The following is a 22,220-nucleotide window of genomic DNA, read 5'->3' as shown; positions in this document are numbered from 1 at the left end:
TCACCCTTGTTGCTCACACTTCTAAACTAAATCCAGAAACTCTCAGGTTTTTCTGCAGTTTCATACCGGAGCTCTGAGCAGTCATACTGTTCTCTTACATACAATGCAACTCCCCCACCTTTTCTGCCCTGCCTGTCCTTCCTGAACAGTTTATATCCATCTATGACAGTACTCCAGTCACGTGAGTCATGTGCCAGGACTTCCAGTTCTCCCTGCTTGTTTCCCAGGCTTCTTGCATTTGTGTATAGGCACTTAAGATAACTTGCTGATCATCCCGCTTTCTCAGTATGGGACAGGAGTCCTCCCCTCTTGTGCTCTCCTGCTCGTGCTTCCTCCCGGTATCCCATTTCTCCACTTACCTCAGGGCTTTGGTCTCCTTCCCCCGGTGAACCTAGTTTAAAGCCCTCCTCACTAGGTTAGCCAGCCTGCTTGCAAAGATGCTCTTCCCTTTCTTCGTTAGGTGGAGCCCTTCTCTGCCTAGCACTCCTCCTTCTTGGAACACCATCCCATGGTCAAAGAATCCAAAGCCTTCTCTCCAACACCACCTGCATAGCCATTGTTGACTTTCACGATTTGACGGTCTCTACCTGGGCCTTTTCCTTCCACAGGGAGGATGGACGAGAACACCACTTGTGCCTCAAACTCCTTTATCCTTCTTCCCAGAGCCATGTAGTCTGCAGTGATTCACTCAGTATCATTAGTGCCCATGTGGAGAAGCAGGAAGGGGTAGTGATCCAAGGGCTTGATAAATCTCGGCAGTCTCTCCGTCACATTGTGAATCCTAGCTTCTGGCAAGGAGCAGACCTCTCGGTTTTCCTGTTTGGGGCGAGAGATAGATGACTCAGTCCCCCTGATTAGGGAGTCCCCGACCACCACCACCCACCTCCTTCTCTTGGGAGCAGTAGTCGTGGGACCCCCATCCCTAGGACAGTGCATCTCATGCCTTCCAATCGGTGGAGTCTCCTTCTGCTCCCTTCACTCAGATGTATCATCTAGTCCACTCTCCGAATTAGTACCTGTGGAGAGAACATGAAAATGGTTGCTCACCTGTATCTGCATTGCTGGTACATGGACGCTCCTCTTTCTTCTTCTGGAGGTCACATGCTGCCAAATTTCTTCACCATCCTTCTGTCCCTGCTGCGCAGCCTGCTCTGATTCTTCAGAATGTTGTGCCTGTAGAAGCATATCCTGACATCTGTCCAGGAAATCTTCATTTTCTCTTATGCAACAATACTCCAGACCTCGAACCTTCTCTTCCAATATGGAGACCAGCTTGCACTTTGTAAAGACAAAGTCGCTTCTGTCCTGTGGAAGAAAGACAAACATGGCACATCCTGTGCAGGTAACAGCTGAACGCTCACCATCCATATTTCCTTCCTTCTAAGAGCTTCCTCAGCTGTTACAGTAACTACTCAGAGAAGCCTGCAAGATGAAAGCCTCAGGGCGCTCTCCCCAGGCAAACTCCCTCTGTTAGCCTCTGCTGTTTGCCACTCAGTTGGTCCGCTGCTGACTGCCTTTCTATAACAGTCAGGCCCACCTGGATCAAAGCACTCCCAATTCACACTTTTCAAACATCTTTTTACTCTTTTGCATGGGTGGGTAGAATGAGTGAGATTGGGTAGGGGGAGGAGAAAGGCTGATTGATTTCTTAGTTCCTCACAGCATACTCTCTCTCTTTCAGGAGGCACAGCAAAGCTAGAGTGTCTGCTCATACTTCAAACACAGATGTGCCAAAACAGGTTAGTCCTGCACCACTCTAAATATTATGTTCAGTAAGACTGACAGCCAGCTTTCCAATTTGGCAGTGTAGGGAAAGTTGATTACGTTGTCTTGTTGATCCAGAATCATTTTCACTGTTTGATCTTCATGCTGTGCATAATTTTTTTCCTGTGGAACTAATTTTAATGGGTACTGCAGGTAGGTTGAAGTGACTCACATGGCTCATCTTTCACACTTCACATAGTTTAAAAGAAATTTTCATACTTATTCCTTGAGATACTCAGTCCTGTTCATGTGTCTCAGATCAAATGTCTCTGTCATACAAGCAAAAGGAGTTGTGCTGAAGCAAGCACTTCAGAACTTGACCCTAAATATTTTGTGAATTCCCTCCAATACCCTTGTGTGTATTTCCTTGTTTGCTCTGTTAGCGGAGGGTTTAAAAATGATGGGAGTAATTTGATAACTGATCATGAGAAGTTGTAAAAGGTGAGTTTTTATCTTTCTGGAGATTTTGGTCTTTTTCTGTATATAAAGCTGTATTTGCAGAAAATCTTTCTAGTACACACTTTTACTGAGTCAGATATCAGAGGTAGTATTTTTTCTATGTATGATAAATACACTTTTTTACCTATTCTATTTTTTTTCCACTTCAGAGTGTCTCATTTACTGAGGGCTTAGGTGCTCCTGGGTCCCATGCCTCAGTATCTGCCTCCTTCCATTCAGTTTATACATCATCCACTACCACTACTGACCTGCCCATCTGTACAGAGACGAATCATTCCTTCTTGGACCCCAGAGCACCGTGTATGAGGAGTCCAACAGTAGAAAAGAGTATTGCAACACCAACTGAAGAAACTGGGAAGAAGGCGACACAGCAGCCTGGATCTCCCATACTCCAATCATTCCAAGGTGTTGGGTTTTGTAATGTTGTAGGAAACTGCAGCCCCACTTATACTGGTGTTGAGAGTAGTTGTGGTTTAGATCTAGAAATAGAGAAGGGTAACAAGGAGAGCAAGGTTATCTGTAAAAATGACAATGATGAGGATGACTTTATCACAGGTGTTTTTATTGCTGATAAAAAGCATCAGTATTGTGGTAGGGGTGACCCTCTTTTCACATTGACGAACTCCCAGCTGCAGGTTTCAGAAGAATTTATTGATGATGACCCAACAGAAATCTCCTTTTTTGCTGGGGGATCTGAAGCATTTTCATATGTGTACAGTGGCTTAGACCAAATGGGGTCTGATTTATCTAGGCATGCATCAGATTCAGCTAAACTAACTAAGGATGTTCTTCAGCGAAGTATGGTGTCTTCTCAGTCAAGCCCTGACAGATACTCCACAGAAGCAGTAGATATGAACATGGAAGATGAGTTTGAATTTGAAGAAGGGAGTGATTTCAATGGCAATGAGAGACCATCAGATACATCGGAATTGTTTGAGGTTAAAGCACAAGCAAGCAGAATGCAAAGCCTTTTGAGTCCTTCTGAAACCAGTTCACTCATAAACAACCGTTCTGAAAGCAGTTCCCTCAATAATTTGCCACTGAATGGTACATCATCCTTTCACACGTATAGCTCTGCTAATCATTCTGAAGCTAGTTCTATGGTTAACTTCCCAGCCTACTCGGTTCGCTCTGAATCCAGCTCAGCCTTTCAGTTCACTGACATCATTGACCAGTTGGAGCAGCTGAGCTATCCACTTACCACTACAGAAGACTCTACCAGTACAGATACAGACTCCTGGGATTCGGAAAGTGCAACTCCAATGGATGTAAACCACTTCTTCAGCAACCCCTTTGCTCAGGCAACTGGCGAGAACTTCACTTTTGATTTTCAGAATAATTTAAAGAATCTTGCCCAAGAAGATCAAACAGGAAAAACGCACATCAATAATTGATTGGTAGTTTGAAGTTTGAGGTATCCAGCTATGCTGCTCGAACTAGGTTTCAATTCAGAGGTATAATTTAAATCATTTTTGAGGTGGAAAACTATTTTATTTCAGTGGCTGGATTTTAATTTGCATAATATAGTTGATTCCTGTTTCTCGCCTCCTCTTTATTTTCCCTTGAAGTATCCCAGCTTTGTTATTGCATTATATTGAAATGTGTGTCCAGAAAGTCTATAACCAGCTGTGATTTATGCAAAATGCCAAATTTAAAAAACTTCAGAAAGGCTAATATTGTCAGTTGGGCCAACCAGAATTAAGAAAAATTATAGTCCTATTATACCTTACTTTCTCGGAAACATGTTTGTATGTCAGATTTAGTCTGGTGTGCACTTTCTCTGACATCAGCACGAGATGCTGCCGCTTGTAGGTCAGTTGTTAACAGACCACATCCAATACATAGGTTGTGATCCTGCAATGCAGTAAGAGTCTGTGCTGTTTCTTGAGACAAAGATGGACAATCTGTGAATCAACTGTGAAGATAATTCTTAAAATGTCAAGTTTATGCAACAAAAATCTGGCATACACCTCAAAGAATCAAAATCTTAGATGGCAATTTAGAAGAGGAGCATGTGTACAGGAGCAAATGCATGCTGAGCATCATCTGATCTACCCCTGAAGAGGATTGTTGAACAGTCCAGCAATGAACAAATTCCCTGCTGTTTTGCCGCTGTTTGGAGGGAGACACATAGATTATAAAGGCACTTAACTCCTTATTGAACTTTCTCATCTTCTTTGTCTTAATTTAATCAATTACACTGCCGAAAAATGGCTGCAACTTAATTTAATTAAGGCATATAAAACTTGCTTGGTCTGGGAGAAATGCTAAAAGATAAATCAGGCAATAGCTGTCTTTAATTTAAACTCTGCACTGTATTCAGCAGAATGCTATTGAAATAAGATGGCTCCTTTCAGGGAAATAAAGACTTGATCTAAAATTTAAAAAAGAAAAAGAAAAAAAGTGAATACCATCAGCCACTGTTTTATCTTCACTGCTTTCATAGGCATTTTTAGATAGGTGACTTTATGTAACATGATTCATAGTGAAGGTGTAATTGAAAAGGTGTAATTATAGATTTCAGTGATTATATCCATTGTACTGATTCATTAAATTAGTGATGGTGGAGGTTATCAAACTTACTTGCTCTCAGTCCACCTAATAGATATTCTTGGTAGGGGCTGGAATTCTGAGATGCAAAATTTTGAGGGCCTTGTGCAAGAAGCAAGTTTAAAATAAAAAATATCCCTGTAGCAGGTTTGGGGTCAAAAACATCGCCTCTTGAGGCAATTTGGTTTACATTCCGTGTGGTCCAGATTCTGAACCTGCCTTTCCTAAATGGGGTAACAGTGCAATATCACTTCATTGGATTCCCTCTAAAATAAACAGGTGCATAAATTAGCATAATTAATTTGTTCATACTGTGCTTTCCATTAATGTTTATATGCTGTTTCCTGGGTAAGGGACTGATGTATTGAAAAGGAACCTTCATACTTGGTAGGCCACTTAAAAATCTCTTAAGGAATCCTGATGAAACATTACAAGGAAAGTTCTTTCAATGTGCAATAAAACTTAATGGGGTAATTGTCCCTCATTCACTTATTTTTTTCTTGTTTGTAGTCTATTCTAACTATTTCCTCTATAGACATGATCATTCTTTAAAGCAGGGCTGGCCAACCTGTGGCTCCAGAGCCACAAGCGGCTCTTCAGAAGTTAATATGTGGCTCCTTGTATAGGCATCGACTCCAGGGCTGGAATTACAGGCGCCAACTTTCCAATGTGCTGGGGGGTGCTCACTGCTCAACCCCTGGCTCTGTCACAGGCCCTACCCCCAGTCCACCCCTTCCTGTCCCCTCCCCTGAGCCTGCCATGCCCTTGCTCCAACCCCCCCCCCCCCCCCCCCCCCCCCCCCGCCCCCAAACAGCTGATGGGGGGGGGGGGGGGGGCGCTGATAGATGGGGCTGCTGGTGGGTGGGAGGTGCTGGGAGCGGGTTGGGGGAGCTTATGGGGGGCTGCTGACGTATTACTGTGGCTCTTTGGCAATGTACATTGGTAAATTCTGGCTCCTTCTCAGGCTCAGGTTGGCTACCCCTGCCTTAAAGCATTCAGTATGTGTACTCATTCCATGCATTGTGTTTGAGTGGAATCCCTATTGTTGCACTAGGAAGTGTCCGAAGTTTGCATTTGCTGACTGGCATTAGAAAATCAAAGCATACCTATAATACCATATGGTGAAGTATTAGCTGTGCCATTTTTCAAGTGTTTGTGGCTGTTCTGTTTCTTTAAATGGCAGTTCTCTCTCTCTCTCTCCCCTCCCCCCCCCCTATGGTAATCATTTTGCCTCTTGTTGACTTGATTTCTATTTGTGGAAATGTCAGAAATATGGAATATGGCATCAGTAAATAGGCAGCTGGAGGAGACAAACTTTTTGTTGTTTGGCTATCCCACCAAGCTGTTACTGGTCATGCTATAATTAGTTTATTTTTCCATTATGTAACTTGAAAAAGGCTTTAATTGGAGAACTCTCTTTTAGCGGGATGGAGAGTGGGAGGCAAGTCTTTGGATAGTAATATGGGCAGGGACAATTTCTGATTCTTTTGAAAAACTCCAAGATATTAAAGGTTAAAAATTGCCGTTTGTCTATATGTAGGACTTTGTTACAAGGGCTTTCCTAAGGATTGACTGAGTCTAATGTATTTTAACGCCCCCTCTTCTCCCCCCCCCCCCAGTTCTACTCCAAATTCTCTTTATAATCATATATGAAAGCTTACTAATATTTTTTTCTTGAGATGTAGTTAGTCTTAAAAAGGTAGTTGTAAACTTTTCTACCCCATCTGCACTTTGCAATCCTGTGTATCTTTTAATGGCAATTACAAACCCCAGGGCTTTTTTAAAAACCAAAAGGTAATGCTTTAATTTAAACTCATGCTTCATTCTTGAAAGATACCATAATGACTGGATTCCAGCTCTTGATTCTTTGGCTTCTAGCATGAGACAGGTAGGCAATTTTTGGCAAAAAATATTTAATCCATTCAAAAAATATTTTTAGTGAAGCATAACAGCAGGTAAGTCATTTTTACTTCCACAGCATCTGACTCCATTTTCTTTCCGAAAACAGGGGTTGGGAATATTCTGATAAGGACATGCTGATCAAAACCACACAAGCAGAACTAAAAGGCAGCATCCAGCTGCTAAGATAGCACACTAGAGTGGGCAACAGGTATTTCTCCTTTTACATTCTCCTCCAGAAAGCTGGGATATGGGAGACAGAATGGGGAAACACTCTTCTAATGCTGACCTAAATACCGTAAGGGGGCTAGGTAACCAAAACTTAAGTTTTGTCTAGCAGACTGATGGAGGGACTTCAAACCCCTGTGCTATTGGTGGGGGGAGAGGGAGATGTTTCTCTTATGGTTTTTATAATGCCATCAATCATCCTAGTATCTGAATGCCTCCATGTAAAATCAATTAGCAGTACAAAGTCCCAAATTAATGTTATAATCTCTGGTTCTTTTCCCTTTTTCTTTTTTTTTTTTTTAGTATACAAACTTGGCTTGGGGTAGGGTTGTGTGTTTGTTTAATTTTAGTTAATCTTGAGAGGTTTTGTGTGTTGTTTTTGGGCGCAGGTAGAAAGGGGATGTTAGTGTTGTAGTGTCTTGTTGTGACAGGCTTTGTCAAAGAAGAATGTTTTGTAGCATTTCCTACAGATGGTCAGACTTCAGATTCACTTAATCTTGCTGATCTATTCCCAGGGGGGAGAGAGCCTCTCAGAAGCATCCTCATGGGTGGTGCAAAGATACAGTCCTCTTCTAGAGAGATTATTGGATTCAGTGCCTTTCAGCAGTCGAGGTGTCAGTTCTAGCATAGGCCACTGTTGCTACCTACCTAGCTCTTTTCCCTGGCAGCAGTCACAGCATCCTGCCACACCTACTCCTCTCCCCATGGAGGTGTCTCTGGTTGGACCAGCCCAGGACGAAGGTGAGAAGGCAGGCTCTCAGTTCTCCACTTAGGCTGTTTTACCTTGCTAGTACAGTTTGTGATGTGGTGCAATGTATATTTCAATACCTAAGCATAACATCCTATATTGAGAAAACGCTAGCAGACTTTCAATTTTGTTTTCAGTTTTTCACAACTTCAGTATTATTAAATAATAGTTGTCAATATTGAATATTTTTAATTTGAGGATAATTGTTTAAAGAAAGTTGATAGTGTGCTACTCAATTTTAAAAGAAGGTGCTGGATACTTACATAGAGAACTGTGTTTTTTTGGAGTGGAAGGAGAACCTGAGTATGAAAATAAGTTATGGGCACCATGTTACACATGGATTGGGGTGCTGTGGGGCCGGGGGAGGAATTACATGGGAAACTTTAGAAGATGGTCCTTGTGGAGTCTCCTATGCAAGTTCCCCTGAACAGGGAGGTTTTCAAAAAAGAATACAAGACTCATTTGTTCAGATTTGGGCAGTGGCAAGCCAAAGACTAGCAGCCTTTCCATGGTACTTCCTGGCAGCATCACTTCTGAGGATGATTTCTGACCTCATGAACGGAAGGCATGGAAGGGATTTAATGCTGGTCGGCCATCATTAACTACTGCGCAGGTTTCACCTCAAATAGGCCAATAGCCAAGAAGAACATGATCTGAAAAGCAGCTATTCACCTACACATATTCCAGTATACTATTCTACCCCACATTCCATATCCTCATACTTGCACAGCCTTCATTAAGTGAAGAGGGAGGATGCCATAGAAACACTGCTCTCCTTCCTCTGAGAGATTTGAGGCCACTCATCCCTTCTGCCTCTGAACTCCCCTACACGGCATGGGACCCTGCGTTAGCAACTGCTAAATGTTTAATCAGGTATTTGTGTATATATACAAATGCATTTATAGAATAGACATAAACAGTAGTGATTCTTCACCACTGTAGCTATAGCCTACTAATGGATGTAGGTCTAGAGATAAGGTATTTGACTGCATTTCACAGTGCAACAGAAAGCCATTTAAAAATGCATTGCAGGGTTTAGAGTTCCATAAAATAATCTGTACCTATATTTCTCTGTATGTATATTTACACCCACTCATCACTTAAGAATATATTTTTCACCAAATGTCATAGAATCAGAATATCAGGGTTGGAAGAGACCTCAGGAGGTCATCTAGTCCAACCCCCTGCTCAAAGCAGTACCAATACCCAACTAAATCATCTGATCCCCAGCTAAATCATCCGAAGCATGTCAAGCACCAAAAGAGAGCATTTTATTCTTGGTATGTATAGTTACTGGAGTCCATTTGATTTACAAAACACAGGTCACAGAACATTCTGTGAACAAACAGCCATCCAGTTAAGCCTTGGTAAAGTTTACTTCATTCGTATGAGCATGTTGTGGTGTATACTTTGTAATTTTAAAATAATCATGAGTCATTAAAGTAACATTTTGTCTATTTCCCAGAAATACTCATATTTTATCATTCATATAGAGTAGGAAATATATTGATTTTCTATCACGTTTCACTTAAAAGCCCAGTAAGGTTACTGGATAAAACAAGTATTGAACTCCCTTATCCTGTGGTATTAGGTGGTGGTGGTGGTTTTTTGTTTAATTTTGTTTATTGCAAATCTTGATAAGATTGTGGGAAAACAGTAACAAAAAAAAATCCTGTTTATTATTATAATGTTGTTTTGGTGCAAACCTGTTGGTAAGTCATTCTTATTATTGTCATTTTGCAAAGGGTGATCAGCCTTAATTATTAGATATTAATGGACCAAATAGGTATATAGTGCAATTCTCAGTGCAAACTCTCATAGTCGTCCTCTGCACTGTAGCCATTTTAACACTGAACTCATCACAAATGCTATGTGTATATGTATGAGTATACATATATACTAAATATATGGCTATTGTGAGATTTTTACAGCTCCAAATGTATATAACAAAGTGCATTTAATTCACTTACCTCTCTGTGGGTTATTAGAAGATTAATCCACTGAGTCAAGAATAACTTAATGGGTTTTGAATCTGGAGTGCTTCTCAAATAATTAAAACTAAGATGTGTATCCTGTGGAAAGACATTACCGTAAATTCTATGAAATCACAATATTCCACTATAGCTTCAATGTGCAGGGCTCTGACTTCAGTTTGTGGCAGAGTTCTAAACGTTGATAAGAAAGTGCAAAGACCTATCTCCAGAATGTGCAGATGTACTGTATGTTCAGCTCACAAAACTACTTGTGCCTTAGCCTGAAGTGATCCCCAGTTCAATAGGTGCTAATCGTTGCAGAAAAACATTACACTAACAGTGCAAAGGGGCCTGGAATTTCTTAATGCATCTTTTTGGAACTTGATTTTTTTTTTTTTTTTTTTAAACCCAGCAAACGTTTTTGTTGAATTATTTGTTTGGGGAGTTTTACAGCTTTGTTTTCTGTTGAAATTGCTGATTATAAACCTACAGTTTTGTACTTATTCAGAACTTTTAAAATTGTTTATACAATAAAATGAGGAAACCTTTGATATGAATGACAAAACGGGCTTTTTAGCTTTTATTTTTCTTTACACTTGTGTTTCAAATAGATTAAATGTTGGTTCTCCTTGGCTAAGACTCCCAGGAGTTTTATCATCAGATTTCCCAGCTTAGTTTTCTTTTTGTAGGCATTTGGGAGGGTACCGTAGCTTAAGCAAATAGTGCTCAAATTACTGTTTTGTTTGAACCCCTTTATTATGGAATACAGATGAGAAGAAAAGTTCAGATTTCATCCTAAAAGCACCATTTATGTCAGAGACATTTTCCTATTAGCTCTGGTTCAGCCTCTCTCAGGCAGTCTGCTCTATATCCTTATAACTAGCCATCAGTGATTGTAAGCATAATGCATGGCGATAAGTAGGTAATGTACTCATATTTTCTGTGTTACATGTTCTCTTCCAGAAGGCCATACTTATTATACAGCTAAATCTTGCGTGCCTTACTCATGCAAGATAGTCCCTTTGAAATCAGCGCATCTAGTTATATAAGTAAGGTGAGCTGGATTTGCCTTTTGGTTTTAGGACTTTCTGAAAAATAGAATTGCTTTCCATACTTGAACTGCTTAGATGTAAAAAAGCTGTTGCCTTGTTTCTTAGTAGTCAAGGAGAATTAAGACTGATGTCTCGGATTCCGTACCAAAAGTGTGTGATCTAACAATAAGATACTAGACCTTTAGTCATATTATGTTATTACAATATCTGAATTTGAGCTGCTATTTTCATTGCAACATGTAGCTGTTTTGGAGATTCGTAAGTTAAGCCCCAAACCTGCAATTCACTGGATGCAAACACAGTAGTCATGCATGATCAAGTTGTATGATGGCAGCCTCACCTTAGACTAACCCAAGTCATGCTGAAGTAAATATTATACTATATCAATATAAAATTTTATAAAAGTTTTTAATATATGCTACCTATGATACCAAGATATTATGACAAATGCAATATGATCTTTAAAGATGCTTTGGTTACTCAAGTATATTTTTAGAAATATGAAAATCAATAAGTTCACATTCTGATCATAACCTGTAAAATTAAGAGTGAGAATTTTTAAAACAAATTGGGCCCTTCCAGTAAAGTTCTTAAGCAGTGCAAAACTTTTACATGTGAGTAAAAGTTATAGCTGTGTTTAAAGTGCTTTATTGGATCAAAGCAATAGTGTGTGAAAAAAGAGTGGAAAATCTATGAATTAAAAATTGTAGAGGCAAAAGAAATTGCTGAGAGGTTTTTTTTTTTTTTTTTTTTTTTATGCCTCTATAGCCCAAATATTTTTTTAATGATTTTAAAGAACAGTTTTGCAGAGAATAAGTTCAGATTTTGGTCTTTCTTTGTTTTAATTAAAATATTTTGAAATATCCAGGATAAGGAACACTTTTTACATTAAAAAGGTCGTAGAGCAGTTTTTAAACTAAGGGCTGGGGGGAAGCCGACAGGTGCAGAGGAGCACGTGGTACGGACATCCCTTAGAGGAGGATCTATAAATGGAGATTCCCTATGTCTTAATAAGGAGGAGAGGATGGAAGATGATAAAATACAGGTAGGATCTGGTGAGAAATAGTCAAAAGAAAAGAAGTCCCATTCAATTACATCATGTAATGGCAGAAAGCTAAAAAGTGACAAGTTTTAAAGTGCTTATATACCAATGCTAGAAGTCTAAATAATAAGATGGGTGAACTAGAGTGCCTCTATTAAATGAGGATATTGATATAATAGGCATCACAGAAACTTGGTGGAATGAGGATAATCAATGGAACACAGTAATACCAGGATACAAAATATATCGAAAGGACAGAACAGGTCATGCTGGTGAGGGAGTGGCACTATATGTGAAAGAAAGCATAGAATCAAATGAAGTAAAAATCTTAAATGAACCAAACTGTACCATAGAATCTCTATGGATAGTAATTCCATGCTTGAATAATAAGAATATAGTAGTAGGGATATATTACAGACCACCTGACCAGGATGGTGATAGTGACTGTGAAATGCTCAGGGAGATTAGAGAGGCTGTTAAAATAAAAAAACTCAGTAATAATAATAATGGGGGATTTCAACTATCCCCATATTGACTGGGTAGATGTTACCTCAGGACGGATGCAGAGATAAAGTTTCTTGACACCTTAAATGACTGCTTCTTGGAGCAGCTGGTCCTGGAACCCTCAAGAGGAGAGGCAATTCTTGATTTAGTCCTAAGTGGAGCACAGGATCTGGTCCAAGAGGTGAATATAGCTGGACTGCTTGGTAATAGTGACCATAATATAATTAAATTTAATATCCCTGTGGCAGGAAAAACACCACAGCGGCCCAACACTGTAGCATTTAATTTCAGGAAGGGGAACTACACAAAAATGAGAAGGTTAGTTAAACAGAAATTAAAAGGTACAGCACCAAAAGTAAAATCCCTGCAAGCTGCATGGAAACTTTTTAAAGATACCATAATAGAGGCTCAATTTAAATGTTATACCCCCAATTAAAAAACAGTCAGAGAACCAAAAAAGAGCCACCGTGGCTAAACAACAAAGTAAAAGAAGCAGTGAGAGGCAAAAAGGCATCCTTTAAAAAGTGGAAGTTAAATCCTCATGAGGAAAGTAGAAAGAAGCATAAACTCTGGCAAATGAAGTGTAAAAATATTATTAGGAAGGCCAAAAAAGAATTTGAAGAACAGCTAGCTAAAGACTCAAAAAAATGTTGCTATTACTTTTTAAGTACATCAGAAGCAGGAAGCCTGCTAAACAACCAGTGGGGCCACTGGATGATCGAGATGCTAAAGGAGCACTCAAGGACGACAAGGCCATTGCGGAGAAACTAAATGAATTCTTTGCATCGGTCTTCACAGTTGAGGGTGTGAGTGAGATTCCCAAACCCGAGCCATTCTTTTTAGGTGACAAATCTGAGTAACTGTCCCAGATTGAGGTGTCATTAGAAAAGGTTCTGGGACAAATTGATAAACTAAACAGTAAGTCACCAGGACCAGATGGTATTCACCCAAGAGTTCTGAAGGATCTCAAATGTGAAATTGCAGGACTACTAATGGTAGTCTGTAACCTATCATTTAAATAAGCTTCTGTGCCAAATAACTGGAGGATAGCTAATGTGACACCAATTTTTAAAAAGCGCTCTGGAGACCCCAGCAGTTACAGGCCGGTAAGCCTGACTTCAGTACCAGGCAAACTGGTTGAAACTATAGTAAAGAAGGTTCTCTCATGGATTGGTAACTAGTTAAAAGATAAGAAACAAAGGGTAGGAATAAATGGTCAGTTTTCAGAATGGAGAGAGGTAAATAGTGGTATACCTCAGGAGTCTGTGCAGGGCCCAGTCCTATTTAACATATTCATAAATGATCTGGGAAAAGGGGTAAACAGTGAGGTGGCAAAATTCGCAGATGATACAAAACTACTCAAGATAGTTAAGTCCCAGGCAGACTGTGAAGAGCTACAAAAGGATCTCTCAAAACTAGGTGACTGGGCAACAAAATGGCAGATGAAATTCAATGTTGATAAATGCAAAGTAATGCACATTGGAAAACATAATCCCAACTATATATATAAAATGATGGGGTCTAAATTAGCTGTTACCACTCAAGAAAGAAATCTTGGAATCATTATGGATAGTTCTCTGAAAACATCCATTCAATGTGCAGCGGCAGTCAAAAAAGCAAATAGAATGTTGGGAATCAATAAGATAGAAAATATCATATTGCCGCTATATAAATCCGTGGTATGCCCACATCTTGAATACTGCGTGCAGATGTGGTCGCCCCATCTCAAAAAAGATATATTGGACTTGGAAAAGGTTCAGATAAGGGCAACAAAAATGGTTAGGCGTATGGCACGGCTGCCGTATGAGGAGAGATTAATAAAACTGGGACTTTTCAGCTTGGAAAAGAGACGACTAAGGGGGGATATGATAGAGGTCTATAAAATCATGACTGTCCTGGAGAAAGTAAATAAGGAAGTGTTATTTATTCCTCCTCATAACACACAAACTAGGTGCCACCAAATGGAATTAATAGGCAGCAGGTTTAAAACAGACAAAAGAAAGTATTTTTTCGCACAACGCACAGTCAACCTGTGGAACTCCTTGCCAGAGATGTTGTGAAGGCCAAGACTATAACAGGGTTCAAAAAAGAACTAGATAGCCATTGATGGACCTATCCTCTATGAATCTATTAGCCAGGATGGGCAGGAATGGTGTCCTTAGCCTCTGTTTGCCAGAAGCTGGGAATGGGCAACAGGGGATGGATCACTTGATTACCTGTTCTGTTCATTCCCTCTGGAGCACCTGGCATCGGCCACTGACCCAAGATAGGATATTGGTCCAGATGGACCTTTGGTCTGACCCAGTATTGCTGTTCTTATGTTCTTACATGATGTTGTGTAATGTGTATAAAAATGTGCTCTTAGCACAATGGTGTCACTGTTCAAATAATACTTTACTATTTAGGTATTCAGGGATTGATCCAAAGCCCATCTGAAGTCAGTGGGAGTCTTTCAGTGGTGTTTGGATCAGATCCTAATACATCTCTACCCCGATATAACGCGACCCAATATCATATGAATTAGGATATAACGCGGTAAAGCAGTGCTTCGGGGGGGGCTGGGCTGCACACTCCGGTGGATCAAAGCAAGTTCGATATAACGCGGTTTCACCTATAATGCGGTAAGATTTTTTGGCGTCTTTTGCTGTCTTTTGCTTCCTCTGCAACATCTGATGATCTCATTAACACCTCAGCAATTAAAGAGCCTGAATTCACTGCCTTCCTTACATTACTTTAGGTGTTAGTAATCTCTTGAAGTGTAGAATGTTTTCAGAATGTAATCTACACATCCCGAATCTACAGATCCCAAATAATTTATTTTTATATCTATGTCAAGAAACACATTCAAATATATGGTTTTAAAATGTATTTATTTGTGAGTTTAGTTTGGGATCTTTGAGTGGAGAGCTACTCTGAAAAATAACTGTAAAATGGCATCATAGGCTTTCCATCTACATTGTGTCTGTGACTCCGAATCAAATGAGCTCTGCTTGCATGTCAAAAGACTTTTAACTGTCAGATCCTAGCCTGAGTTTACAGTTCTGGAAGCCAAGCTGTGTTTTTTGGCTTGTGCAGCATTTGTAGGCCAGATATAATAATTCTGTAGCCCAGGTTCTACCCTCAGACCTGGACAACCTCATTCTTTCTAATGGGGATACCCATTTGTAACAAAGGGCAGAATTTGGCCCTAGTAACTAGAAGTTTCTTAACTCTGATGTGTGAGAAGAAATAGAACTGGGCTCACCCCCTTCAAAGCTGTAGAAACTTTACACAGCTGACTAGAGGGAAAAAATAATATAAATATATTTTTGTCACTAATGTGACAAATGGCTCTGAATGCACACAGAAAACTTATCTGTTGAGGGTGCTATTTTTGCACAGTCACTTTTAAGAGAAGAACCACACTTTAAGCAGCCTTTTGTGTATTGTATGTATTTTCAAATACTTTCTGTTCATCTTGCTTTTCCACACTATTGTGTGGGCATCGGAAGACATACATAATGTTTTCCTTCCTAACTACTGTGAATTTGATTTATTTTGTTTATTTCCTAGCTATAACATTAATTTTTTGTGGCTTAATATGTATGTGAATTTCTTTGAACAATTTATTACATCTCAATAAACACAGCCCTTGGCTCTAAATTCGGGGGATTTTAAGAGGTAATATCTCCTGATTGTTTTCCAGTTCAAACTATGAAATATGGATAGTACAGTAAAAATGAAAGCGGCAATCTAGTTGATAGCACTAGAGGAAGACAAACTGGAGATTTATAGAAAGTGGCCGTCATTGTGCATCGTTGTCAGTTTCACTTTAGTCTTTAAACCTGACCAGTACAATAGTGACATCTCCCTGGTGTGGCCTCCGGTTGTTGTCCCTAATGCTGAGCCAGAAGCAGTTTTCTGCTGGTTTAACAAATTCATGCCTCAGACTTAGAACCATGCCCCTCTAGCATGCCTCCCAGACCCTTTTTTCCTCGCACTGCTGGTTGAATGAGCACTTGGTTCTTCATGTCATGTAACAACTTTTCAGATCTTTGCCTCCCATCCTCCTCCATACCCTCACTCCCCAACTTTCAACTGGACAAAGGGATAAATTCCTAGTAGTTCAGGGAAGTAATAACTACTGGTACTCTGAGCACACTAGTTGGCCAAGATAACAAGGAGCCCTGTGGCTAGTAAGCTGCTCATTCTTCAACCTACTAGTCTGGATTTTAGAGAACAGAGAAGTACTTTAAAGACATTCAAGTGGGGGGAAAAACATACATTTTAAGAAGATAATTACGTTCATCTTTAATCTAGAGGGATATGAATCAAGTGTGTCCTTGAAGAAAACATTAAAGGTAAGATATACTAATTACAACAACTGAGTTAAAAGCAAAGTGTTTTTTAAATGAGCAGATCCCAAAGAACCAAATCCTACTTATGACCAATGTTGTATACAGTCCTAAACTATTTTTCCCCGTGAACTTCAGTTTGGCTGCTCACATCCCTATTCAGTGAAGATAATCAACTTTTAGAAAATGGATTCCCAGTCCACGTGTAGAAAGTGTTTAAGGTATTTCAGTAATGGCTGTGTCTAAACAAAATCTTTATGTTTGGATATATTTCAAAAAACTGTAGGTGAACAAGTTTTGATTTTGATGATTATATATTGGTCTGGGACATTAGCTTCTTAGATAAAGGCCATCGCTCTTCCTTATGGCCTTGTGAAAGGAGAGCTTATGAGCAAACAGCAATAAAATAATTAACATTTTACTAATATTGGTACAGCAGCTATAGGATAGAAATTTTCAAAAGCAATCCACATCTGACTAATTTTGTAAGGTTCAGGCAATGTTGAGGGCTTTGAATTTCCCACCCATAGCTATAATTTTATATACACACACCTATACTAGCCCTTTAGGACAATTTGTATACGTCTTTGAAACATGTATTACTGTTTTTAAAGGAGCAGTATTTTTAAAGGTACTGAGTTTTTGGTTTAGAGCATACAGCTCGTTGAGTCAAATTCGGCCTTCATACATGCAAAGTTTTATTGATTTCAGTGCGATTGCACAGGATGTGAGAGCATAATTTTATTTATTATCTCTAAAGCAAGAGCAAATGGAGTTTTTTGCATGCTTGTACATGCATCCCAGTTTCATAATGCATCCCCCATTCCTGCTTTATATTAAAAGAAAAACTGCAATGAGTAATTGCTCATTCTTAGTGTCATGTGTTCTGGCTTGATGTAGAAGATTAAAGAGGCTCTGTCAACTAGATATCAAAATCTGCCTTTCTTAAGTAAAGTAATTCTCTTGTAATATCCATGGATACTGATGCCTGCTTTTTAGGGTGGGAATACTTCAGTGGGCCATCATCTGCCCAGAACAGAAACCAGACAAACACTTGAACTTATTGCCACCAACTTATAAATATTTAGCAGGTTTCTACCTTAAACAGCCACTGAAAATGGTGGGCACTTCCTAAACTACTACTTGGATCCTTCCATTATCCTTTCTCCACCAGAAGAGGCTGTGGAGCCACTCCACGACTTGCCACAGGATTTCCCCATTGCTGCTCCAGTAGAAGTACATAATAAGTTTGTAATCGGTTTCTGACAGAACTGAAATTGAAATCTGCATTTGTAATGTATTTAAACACCGTTTGCTGACTGTAACAGGTGATATGTGCATTTGTATCAAACTTTTAAAGTCATATTTCAAATAAAAAAAGTTCCTAAAAAATTAGGGTGTTATGTGAGATTTTACTATCCTTTCTAGAAAAGAGAAGATTGGGGTCCTAAATAGGTTGCTACTGTCCCTTTAAAGAATTTGCCAGTAGTCTAATCCTACATATTATAAAACTGCAATTGTTGTAACATCTTCCATTAATAAGTCCTTACTTGTATCCCAGTGACACAAACATGATAGACACTGTTGCCCTACAACGCACCAATGCACAAGGACACAGAAGAGAACAGTCCCTGTCTAGAAGAGCTTATAGCCTAAGAAATATATTGCATTTAGACCTAGTTTATCCATTTTCTAAAAATCAGACTTGAAAGAAAATACCAGGTACCTACATTTTTGAATGTATATATTTTCAGACTTAATTAGTTGAATATGCCTCTGATTTTCATAATCTTACATTGATGTCAAGAAAAATAGTATCTGAAATCAGATAAAGAAGAACAAATGTCTATTTAGATAAATTTCCTGGGTTTCTCCCCATATTTTGAGCTGGTAACATGAGTCAATACTGGAACAACTCATTGAAATAGGCTGCAGGAAGTTATACCTCATTCTCCCCTTGTCTCTGAATATTATTGCTTCCATTGAAGTAGTTGAGACCACAATATTTGGAACAGTTGCAGCTGCTTGGTGCTAATTTCTGAGTACATAGGAAGTCTTTATGATTTCTATGGCACTTTTTTAATGTTAAAATGAGATGAAAAATAATTACCCTTTTTAACTTCCTTCATTCATATATAAAGGCAAACTTCTAGTAAACTACTTTCCCTGCAGTATTTTCATATGTAAAAACAAAATGTTAGCTATTCGTACTTTCCTGTGTGTTAGGTCTGGTAGACTAAAAGCAATTGAAATGAGAAAATACACAGGCAGAAACAATAGACACTTGATAATGATTTTGCTGAAGTGTGTTAATAGTTAACTTTACAGCCTTGATAATCTGAATCTCTTCCAGGTGACCGAGTGCAATGGCGTTTAGCTTCCTGCATTTGTCAATGTGAAAATACGCATTTGCTTCCTCATCATTGTCATGCTGCAGCCACGCAATTAAGTGGTTTTGCTCCTGAGTCAATCAAACAGCAACCATCTCTTGCCAAAAGTATATCAAAAAGCTCATAACTGGCTCTCCTTCAATCAGTTAATCTCTGCTTTTTATTTTTTGTTAAAAGATATTGGGTGTCTCATTTACAGTTGTTCCTGTGGGCTGATATTTTTGAATGCATATAGTGTAGGGTTTTTTTTTAATGATTTTAGTAATCTGACTACAGGAAGAGAATCTGTCTGAAAAGCTACTGCTGAATATAACAAAGGTCACAGTATGTGCTGAGATTACACAAAGTGGAATTTTGGAGTGGGAGTGCCAGTGTGGAGAGGAGCATTAACTGGTGTCAACCGGGAATCTGTTTTATACTGACAACATGTAATCCCCTGAAAATAGGGGTTTATAATGGGAAAGATAGATTATCATATAGAGAACATTGTGTACGTTCAAGCTCGTTTCAGAAGAGCGATTGAGCTGTGTCTTTGGAGGAACGAGCATTTGCTGTACAGCCCATTGTTCCAGTAGCAGCTCTGAGGCAGTTTGGTCTAATGGACTGAACACAAGTCTCGGAGAAAGGAACTCCTGGGTTCTAATTCTTAACTATCACTGATTCGCCATGTGGCCTTGGGCAAGTTACTTAGCCCCATTTCCCATCTGTAAAACAAATAATAATACCTACATACCACAGTGGGGTGTTGCAAGCATAGGTTAATGTTTGTAGAGCACTTTGGGGATGGAAAGCATTACATCTTTAACTGGAGTATTGTGTCCAGTTCTGGGTGCCACATTTCAGGAAAGATGTGAACAAATTGAAGAAAGTCCAGAGAAGAGAAACAAAAATGATTAAAGGTATAGAAAACATGACCTATGAGGGACTATTGAAAAAATTGGGTTTGTTTAACCTGGAAAAGAGAAGACTCAGAGGGGACATGATAACAGTTTTCAAGAACATAAAAAGTTGTTACAAGGAAGAGGGAGAAGAATTGTTGTTCTTAACCTCTGAGGATAGGACAAGAAGCAATGGGCTTAAATTGCAGTAATGGAGGTTTAGGTTGGACATTAGGAAAAACTTCCTAACTGTCAGGGTGATTAAGCACCGGAATAAATTGCCCAGGGAGGTTGTGGAATCTCCATAATTGGAGCTTTTTAAGAGCAGGTTAGACAAACACCTGTCAGGAATGGTCTAGATAATACTTAGTCCTGCCATCAGTGTTGGGCACTGGACTAGATGACCTCTCAAGGTCCCTTCCAGTCCTATGATTCTATTATGAGTGCTTAGAACTGGTTCAAAGGTCTAGTCCTACAGAGTTTGACTCATCAGAGGGAGGGTTTAGGAAAACAACGGTCATGATGATTTGAATAACACATGTCCCTGTCTTTATTTTTTGCCCTCACAAAATAAATCTACTAGAGCAAAGCATCTTTGTCTAATTATTTGCCCCCTGTACCATTCATACCCTTTGAATTACTGAAGAATGCTACAAGATTCTCTTCTACCTAGCTAAAAATTCTGTATGCTGCAGTGTTACAAGATCACTTTCATTTGTTGAAGCGAGTAAAACATTTAGCTCAAATATTTAACACATTTTGTAGATTTAGAGAGCCAAAGGGGGGATATAGTATGTGGTCCCTGTGTGTCTAGCAACATATTCCCCACCTCCAGAAACATAGATATTGAGATCAGATATTCCACAAATTCTGAATTCATGAAAGATTTTTCCATTCCTTCCTCCCCCACCTCCCTTTGCTCCCTACTTTCTAGACATTTGATTGCTTTCTGAAGGAATACTTACTACAATAACATGTCCATTCTCTCTGGGGCTAAAGAGAATTCTAATTTTAAAAAAGGAAAATGTAAAAATGTACTCTTCTGTAAAAATAATCTGTAGTGATCACTATTTAACACAATAAGGGGGAACTGAGCCATTTTTAGTCCCTATCCAGTTTCTGTTCAATAGCTCAAACTATATCTAACTGCCAGCTAATAGCTCAATTGTATAGATTACTCAATTATTCCAAGAGATTTCAATCTGCTTGAAAATGTTTGTGTGCCAGTTTCTTTGGCATTTTTGAAGTAATATAAGATTACAGTTATTGGCTAATAATGTTTGCATTGCTGGTAGGCAAGTGGGCTTTTTTAGATGAACCATTGTCATAACATATCTTTTCTCATTTCCCAATCCATCTTCCCTTCCTTCTCCAATTCTAGGCCTTTCAATGGACCATCCTCAGCTCTCTTCCTTCACATTGAAGAGTCCACAGAGCTTGAACCCCACATTTCAGGTGAATTTGAACCCAGCTGGCCAGGGTTCATCTCCTCTTCTGAGTCCTGTCCTGAGCGATGCTGGCAGTGCCCGGGTAGAAGAGGAAGAGGAAGTAAAACACAAGGTAAGGCAATGGCATTACAGAGAACCTAAGCAATGAGTGAGGAGTGTGTATTGACTTAGCGTGGATTCTGATGCAGTTCTCTGTATATTCTTCGTTACTATTAACGATATTTTGTGCTAATACGAACTTAGTGTTTGCAAGCTCCTACAATGAAAATTCAGTGGGAGTATGTTGACCCTGGGGTCCCGGAGTCTCTTGCATTAGAACCTCATGCCAGGATAGTCCTCATTGCTGCTGTTGGAGTCGAGTGTGCATGTTGCTTAAGTGTGTGTGTTGTTAAGCACAGCATAATCCTTGTCTATGCACAGTGTTGTTGTATTTAACATTGTCAACTGATTGGACAGTCCTTGTCTACACTAAGTGCTTAACGTCGTGTTAGTTAAAAATTTGTTCTAACCTGATTTAATTTCCCAGGGTGGACAGGGCCACCGAGCTAAAATCTGTTAACGTACAGGGCATGTGGCAAAAACTACTTAGGCTTTATTAGAAGGTGAGGTTAGAGTGAGGAACTTTCAGTTATTTTTGAAGGTTGGTGCATGGATGGTTTTTGACACTGTATCAGCTAACAATTACTTTGTTTTTTTAAATATTGAGCTGCACTCAGTTTTATGGCAGGCACATCATATATAAAAGGAAATAATAAAACAATCGTAACGTGTGTGTGTGTATATATATATATATATGTATGTATATATATATGTGTGTGTGTGTGTGTATATATATATATGTGTGTGTGTGTGTGTATATATATATATATATATGTGTGTATAAAAATAAAAAATATATCAATATTATAGTGGCACTGTCTTTTTCCATTTCTGTCACATATACCTCATTTT

The 22,220-nt window shown here is 39.2% G+C and overlaps 1 protein-coding gene across 5 annotated transcripts in view; it reads left to right on the top strand.

Moving 5' to 3' along the window:
* The window catches only part of FARP2 (FERM, ARH/RhoGEF and pleckstrin domain protein 2), a 242,518-nt gene that overhangs the window by 169,519 nt on the left and 50,779 nt on the right, over positions 1-22,220 (top strand). For all 5 annotated transcript variants that reach the window (XM_024214386.2, XM_024214384.3, XM_024214385.3 and 2 more), the window contains exons 12-14: positions 1,682-1,739; positions 2,373-2,628; positions 21,203-21,381. In XM_024214386.2, coding sequence (XP_024070154.2) covers positions 1,682-1,739; positions 2,373-2,628; positions 21,203-21,381 — 493 coding nt within the window. The remainder of the gene's footprint in view (positions 1-1,681; positions 1,740-2,372; positions 2,629-21,202; positions 21,382-22,220) is intronic.

This window comes from Terrapene carolina, unplaced genomic scaffold (assembly GCF_002925995.2).
Source record: "Terrapene carolina triunguis isolate 2854851 unplaced genomic scaffold, T_m_triunguis-2.0 Scaffold837, whole genome shotgun sequence".
In the NCBI taxonomy this organism is placed as follows: domain Eukaryota; kingdom Metazoa; phylum Chordata; order Testudines; family Emydidae; genus Terrapene; species Terrapene triunguis.
Note: the sequence above shows the minus strand (reverse complement) of the source record. Positions and strands in the feature narration are given on the sequence as shown.